General features: G+C 32.5%; 1 protein-coding gene across 1 annotated transcript in view; it reads left to right on the plus strand.

The window, feature by feature from the left end:
- LOC140445456 (uncharacterized) overlaps positions 1-7,278 on the plus strand; it is a 33,334-nt gene extending 26,056 nt beyond the window's left edge. Inside the window, exon 3 of the mRNA XM_072537483.1 lies at positions 3,253-7,278. Coding sequence (XP_072393584.1) covers positions 3,253-4,254 — 1,002 coding nt within the window. The 3' untranslated portion in view covers positions 4,255-7,278. The remainder of the gene's footprint in view (positions 1-3,252) is intronic.
- Positions 7,279-8,126: the final 848 nt, after the last annotated feature.

An 8,126-nucleotide genomic window follows, 5' to 3' on the forward strand; every position in this document is an offset into this window, starting at 1 on the left:
AATAATTAACAGTTTATGTGTGATTGTCTTTAGCCCTTGTATATTTTATGTACCGACAATAGTTAATTTTCTACCATTCTATTGTATTCCTTCGAGCTAGTATTTGTTTTCCCAACGCTTCTACAGCCGCTTCATTTATACATTCTATTATATTTCGATACGTATTTAGCGCGTTAGCGTTACATTTAATCTTAATCTGTATCTGTATTTATATTGAACCTTTTCTCACAAATCTACTACATTGTCACAATGTGTGGCTAACGGAAAAAAGGTTAGTGTCTTCATAAGATAATGGTCCATTTTACATGTTGCCCCTCTCTAAACTTCGATATCGTGAATACTTAGGCAGGAGGTCTATCTGGATATAATACAGTCAATTATTGATTTTTGCTGGAGTTTAGGATAAGTCCATGTATACGTGTGAATGTTTATATTTTTTAATAATTTATTCTGCATTCTTAGTAAATATTGCTGACACATACCTATGAGCCTATCTCTATTGCCATTAAAATTATTTTCTCCATAGAACCCGACAACGGCCTCCAAACTGTTTATCTGTCATTCTCTCGTTTTAATGCATTTATTGTTAGCTGGTTTTTTAATATTTGCTAATCGAAAACTTACATTCAGGATTAGGGGGTTGTGATCAAAAGAATACTCTTCGGAAGAATAGCCACTCTTTTTATATAGTTTTGAATTTTTTTATTTATTAAGATGTTGTCAATTGGTTTTTTATTATATGACCTGGCCGTTTACTTTTTGAAAGAAACATCAGATCTAGCACTAAACTTAGTTCACTTACACCCATTCACTTCTAAGAACCACTTTTCTTTGAGCAGATTATGCGATTTTGCTAAAATATACAAACTATTGACATTTTATTAGCAAGTTATTAATCATTAACGTATTAATAACATCTTGAACTCGAATCCGAGGATTATAATCCACAAACCACCATAAGGTCTGCTCGAAACTGAAAGCATGTTTTTCATTTCGGGAAAAGACAGTGAAATATTGTAGTATCCCAATAGTTTTAACACTATAGTCACAGAAATAAAAGTAAGGGTAGACATACCGTCTCAGGACTTGCAACTTAATGGAGAGTCATATGTCGCCATGTTACCAATCCAACGGTAACTTTACCATCTTAATTTTAAATTAGACATAATGTAAACTAAATTTCATTTAGTAATTTTTAAAGGGTTTTTACCCCCATATTTAGTGGCTACATACATGTATTAACCTGACACCGATGATGGAATACTTATTCCGAAAACGTTTTGTCAATTTAACATAGCCCAACTGGGTTTTTTATATACCTTTTTTTATAAAGAATTTTATTAAAATTTTTTTTAAATATATGGTATACAGCCAACTACAGGAACTTAGTTTCCTTGTGGATTTTAAAAAAATACACTTTTTCTACTAAAAATGGCAGAGTTGATGTGTGTAGAAAATTTTTTCTCGATACTTTAAATATTTCAGAGTTACTTATAAGAGAGGCTCTTAAAAGGGTTAACTCTACTGGAATTTTCCTATCTGACCTACGGAGAAAAAAAGATCCACCAAATAAAGTAAACCCTATAAATGAAAAATTCAGATCACATTTTATCGTTGCCAAGAATGGAATCACACTATGGAAGTGAGAAATCAGAATACAAATATTAGCTAATAATTTAAATGTAACAATTATGTACAACTTGTATAAAGAAAAGTGCATTGAAGAAAACAAAAATTTAGATTCTTTAGAAAAGTACAGACGAAATTTTTCGTGAGTACAAACTAAAACTTCACCAACCTGCTAAAGATCGTTATAAGAAATTTATTTCTCATGAAGATCAAAGAGGAGATAAAAACTATGATGATACTCTCTATACTGAGCATATTAAACGCAATGAAGCAGCACGAAGAATGAGAGATCATGACAAAGACGATATAACGAACCAAGGAAGTGTTTTGGCAATACAATCAGATCTCCAAGCCATTCTGAACACACCAAAAGGAGCTAGTGGACCATTCTTCTACGTCAGAAAGTTGGCTGTATACAACCTTACCATTTACAAGCTTAAAGATGAAAGTGTTACCTTTTGTGTCTGGGATGAAACAGAAGAAAACCAGGGCAGTGTGTGACTCAATTCATGCCAAAATAGAGCAGCAAGGTACAAATGTCCCAATTTTTACTCCGGGGGGGTGCTGGCAAATAATTCGCACTGCTAGAAGTAAGCCAACACCATTTCACGTAATGCCTTTTTACCATGATGACTTCATTGATTTCTGTACAGATAAGATTGCTTTTGAGAGCCCTGACGGTATCAATAAAAAATATAACCACTTACCCTTTAAAAAAGCCATTTGGCTTAAGTACCTGTCAACTCATCTAGATGCTGTATTCATGAGGACGAATTACTCAGGTGACGCACCTTTTGTGAAGTACATTGCAAAAGGGATAAAAAACAAATAAGGAAGACCTTCTTATAATTCTCTAATAAAACCTTACAAATCAAGGTTCCGAATTGCTACCAAAAAACTATAAGACCTTTAAAAGTTTTGTAAGAAGCTTCAAATACCACGTGTTTACTATGATTTCTATACAAATCTTCTCTCTGAGGACAGTATAACATGTCCTTTCAGAGTCAGATGCCTCTGAAGAATCTGAGAGTGAATCATAACAACTAAACCAAAAATTAAATTTTGTTAAATTTTAAAGTTCTGTATTCTGTTCACCCACCTCATGAGAAAACTAATCAATAGGTAATACAAATGGAGATCCTTTAACACAAATGGAGATTCGATATTTTTTACAGCCTACCGTTCTAACAATAGTCGTTTAGGTAAACTAATGAATGTGACTTTTCAGTACCTGTCGTTACTTAGTTTATTTTCATTATTAACCTTTTTAGGCATTTTTAAGGTTTCCAGATCAGGTGTGTAAAGACAAATAACATTACAAATAGATTGTTAGTCGAAGCCCAAAGTGTAGCTCTTCTGAAAAGTAGCGAATATGCGCATTCGCTACTTTATCAATTTGGTCACAATATAGCATGGCCAGCTGTAAGTGTACAACTAACAAAATGAGTGAGTTAACAAAATTAGGAGAGAAGAATCGTTTATTGCAATACAAAACATAAATTAGTTTTAACGGACTTCAAATTATATTGACCATTTTAATTTCAATTTTAATTCCAATTTCACGGTTTTTATTTCAAAATTATCTTTGGTTTATTATCTGCTAACTATTTCTTTTTTTTTTAGATAAAAGATTTTTATACAGAGATGAGTTTACTACACTTAGCAATCAAATATGGACAAACAGAATGTGTTAGAGAGTTGATAAGTGTTCATCCCGCGCACATGTTTGGAGAAGATAAGGACAACAATACTACACTACATTTGGCAGGTGAACAGGCAGATACCACCATCTTACAACAGGTTTTAGAAAGCTCACCTCATATTATAAACAATAAAAATAAAAACGGTCAAACCGCTTTATATTGTGCCGTGCAAGCACAGAATATAGCAGCTGTAGAGATACTTACAAAACTAGAAAATATCGAAATAGATTGTGCTGATAACGAAAATGGAAATTCTCCATTCAGTATAAGTGTTTTAAATAGGTGTGAGAAAGTTATGACAATTCTTTATCAACATGGTGCTAACATAAATCATACTAATAAAAAAGGAATCACACCCTTACATCTAGCTGTAAGAGAGAAGAATCAACGATTTGTTAACTTATTGATTAACTGGAATGCAGAGGTAAATACAACCAGAGAATATAATATATCGCCTTTAATGGATGCTGCCAAAAGACAATTAGCATTGGTAAAAATTTTGATCAAAAATGACGCTAATATTCAACATGTCGATCAAAATGGTTGGACCGTTTTACACCATGCAGTCAAATTTAATAACAAACCAATAGTAACATTTCTACTAAAAAATAAAGTTGAAATTGATACTACTAACAACGAAGGCGATACACCTCTGATGATAGCATGCAGAAGCAATCTTACTAGTATGTTTGAGCACCTGGTGACAAATAAAGCTGATATTCACAAAATAAATAAAAAGAAAATGAGTGTTCTACATCATGCGGTAAAAGGTAACAGTATTGAAATAGTAGCATATTTACTTGAGAAAAAAGTAGATGTTAATGCAAAAGATGCAAACGATCGTACAGCTCTAATGTTAGCTTATAATAATAACTTTATCGATATTGTTAGGTTATTAGTAAAAAATAATGCAAATATTTAATACTTTTCAAAAGCGTGGAAATGTAGTGCTTTAAGTATATGTAAGAAAAAGAATTATGATGAATGTTACGAAATCCTCAATGAGGAACTAGTTAAAAGAAATGAAATTGGTAAAATTAAAACAAGTGAGTTATTGTTTAGGGAACAACGTAAAAATGTAACAAAAGCAACTAAACTATGATTATCTTAAAACATTTACGTACAACAGCAAAGAATACGATGTTTTTTATACTCTCTTTGGTCTTATAACGAACTTTATCATTAAGTCAGGGTAGTATTGGCGCACTGGCTAGGAAACATATTCTCACAGCATATTTTTGCACAATCTTACTTAAAATAGTCCCCATAATAACAAAAGGGCATATTGCAAAAAAAAACATGATGGTGGAAAAATTGTTAAACAATTTTTTTAGATAAATTTTAAAATTTAACTTTTTTGTCCAGATCAAGTTGATTTAGGTTAATTGATGCATCATTGATAAATCGTTATTTGAACAAAAAAGATTCATAATAACTTTTCTCTAAAATGCATGGTTTTCGAGTTATAAACAATTTAAGGTCTGAAGCAGCGCGAAAATGACCATTCTTAAAACTCGGTTACGCAGTTATGCAGTGAGAAATAATTATTTATAAAACTCCATTATATGGGTTATTTAAAGAGGAAAGCCATTTTGTGATTTTGTCATAAAATGCTTACTTTATGGTTGATCTGCCCCTATATTAATTTGTTTCTGATCGTAGAGATGGCTCTACTGCAGCATGCTGCCGTGGTATTTTTTTTTAACTTTTTTGTAGATTTTTACATGATGACTCTGGAAAAGGAAAAGAGTTGTTAACCACAATAAAATCAGCCAAAATCAAATACCTCGGTCACGATATAAGGAACAGCGAAAAATATGGTTTACTGCAATTAATTCTACAAGGAAAAGTAAAAGGATTTCCTGGCTGAAAAATTTACGTACGTGGTTTAACACAACAACCACAAATCTTATCAGAGCAGCAATTTGCAAAATACAGATTGCCATGCTGAGCGCCAACATTCGAAATGGATAGGAACTACAAGAAGAAGAAATTAGCTGGTCCAGGTGCTTTGTACTTTTTCAGATGGTTACATACATTTTTAATTTCTTCAGTTGTTAATATTATTGACAAACCCATTATTTTAATTCTACCTTGGTTTTGGTTACCACTTTCTTCAAATTCTACTCTATATTCCACCAAAAATTCTTTTTTTATTCTTCAGCTCTTAATTATGTTTTCATTCTTTTTTTTTCCAAATGTTTATCAAGTTTCAAGTTTCTCTGCTTCTGGGTCCTCCTGGATGAATATTTCTTTGTTAGCAGTTCCTTTTCCAAGACCTGTCCTTCTTTGAAATGTTTTTTCACACAATTGCTTGTTTTTTCTTATATTTTATTTTACCTCTTTCTGTAATTGATTTCTTCCTCTATTTCGTTATTTCACCAGTATGATTTGTTTATGTTGGATTTTATTTACTATACCACTACAAATGCTGCTTCGTAAAAAAATGTTTGTGGATGTTTGTATATTTCTTCTTCTTCTTCTCGTGGCACTACAACCCGGGATGGGCTTTGGTTGACTGCACAACTTGCTTCCATCTTGAACGGTCGTCCATAATAGTCGGGTCAGTGGGTAGCTCCATTATTCTTAGATCTGACCATATATTGTCTCTTCATCGCATTCGTGGACGTCCTAAGGGCCTTCTTCCTGTGGGGGCTTCCTCCCATATTAACTTGGCAAGGCGGTTATTAGAAAGTCTATGGATATGTCCGTCCAGCCAATCTTAGACGTTGGTATTTAATCTCTTGGACTATATCGTTTGCTCTATACATCTGCTTGACCTCAGCATTTGTTCTCGTTCGGTATTGGTTTCTATTAATATCGTGATAAGGTCCAAAGGTTCTTCTGAGGATTTTCGTCTCAAAACATTTCATGTGAAAATGAAAAATGAAAGTTTTCTTTCATTTTCTTTGGTCAGGGTCCACGTCTCACATCCATACATGAGCATCGGTCTAGTCACCGTTTTATATACTCTAATCTTTGATGTTCGTGTTAGGCTTTTAGATTTAATAGTATTGTGGAGGCTATACATATATCTGTTTGCTGCGTAAATTCTTCCTTTAATCTCTTCGGCGATATCGTTATCTGCAGTGATTGTTGCTCCGAGATATTTAAAATTCTCCACTCTTTCAAAGTTATATGGGTCTATTGTAAAATTTTGCCCTATTCTATCTCGTCCCTTTTGTCTGTTGATGCACATGTATTTGGTTTTCTTTTCGTTTACTCTGAAACCAGTTTTCTTTGCCTCTACCTCCAATTTATTAAAAGTTTGCTTCACATTGGTGACTGTGTTTCCCACAATGTTTGTATTTTTGTTTGTTTGTATAATTGATTAATATGTTTAGTGAAGGAAATTTGCAGTATCTTATCCAATATATTTTTGAATATTTTTTGAATACTTCCTTCATTTAGGTTTTTAATATTTCTCTTCTGACCCAGCAGGGCATAACGATTTGTTTCTTTGGCCTCAATGTTAAAAAAATAAATAAAAATAAAGTAATAAAAATACTTTAAAAAACAAGTCATCGGCCAATGAGACATTAAAATTTTCAGTAAGGTGGCACTTAACCTGTTAATACTTAATAAATTAAAGCAGTAGAAAAATATACAGCTCTCTTGATCTATAAAAAAAGGAAGGTCAATAAAGGAATTTATTTTATTTCTTAAAATTTATCATCGGTTTATCTTTGCTGATGGGCTTAAAAAATATATTTATCTGTAAATGATCTTTTTTTACTAAGTCTATTTTATGTCTTTTTAATAATTTAATAAGAAAGTACATAAACTTAAAGAAGAAATTAATTACGTAAGATGGATTTAGTAGTAAAAATTATATAGTACTGATTTTTATCATATTTCTGTTTTATTCTAGTCTAACAACAATAAAGATGTATTTTTGTATTTGTATATAAAGATAGAAAAAAATAAATTTCATTTATTTTAAAAAGTGTATTTTACTTTTCTTTGTAATTCTCATTGAAAACTTCTCAAATTATGTTTTTGATTGCGAAAATCAAACCAATAGACGCCGTCGTTAAAAATCTGAAAGATAAAATAGTTCGTGTTGTGACTCTCCCCGTAAAATGTTTGTGATTAGGTTAGTTGTGTACAGAAAGCTGTACTTCTCTCAACGTCCAGATGAGTACGAAAAATTTTTTTTTAGCGTACCAAGTCACCTAGGGCTCGATAACACGGAAAGAGTCCCACCAGAGGTCAACCCTTTTGATACCGTAGGTATCTGGGACGAGTGAATTTTCCCCTTAAAGGGGGTGTGAGCCGTATGGCTAAATCTGGGATAATACTAATAATAAGTAGATACATAGCCTGGTAAGTGAAATGGCACGTGCCGTAAAAGAGTTTAATAATACAAACCCACTTAGCAGACCACCGCTACCAAAAATAAACTCTTGTAAGAAACTAGGTGCGCTGTTACAAATTGTGAACACCAAAGTCCTACCCAATTAGATCGTATAAGCCCATACATTAGAATATTTGCATATGCTGATTTACTGTGCAGCAACAGCAGTTGCTAATGTTATGGGCATTAAGATCAGAACACGACGGGGTACTAATATCGGAAGGACCGAAAACAGAATTGCACCCTGGGAAAAACGACTGCTGAGGAAAATTGAAATATTACGTAGTGATATTGGACAAATTACGGAATACATTTGAGGAGTAAGAACTCGAAAAATAGTTAAAAGAACTGAAGAAATATTTCTGAACACTTCAAAACACTCATAACATGATCCAGAAAATAACACAGCTCAGCACTGCCTGGACACGTTAAAACAA

This window comes from Diabrotica undecimpunctata, chromosome 7, assembly GCF_040954645.1.
Source record: "Diabrotica undecimpunctata isolate CICGRU chromosome 7, icDiaUnde3, whole genome shotgun sequence".
Lineage (NCBI taxonomy): Eukaryota > Metazoa > Arthropoda > Insecta > Coleoptera > Chrysomelidae > Diabrotica > Diabrotica undecimpunctata.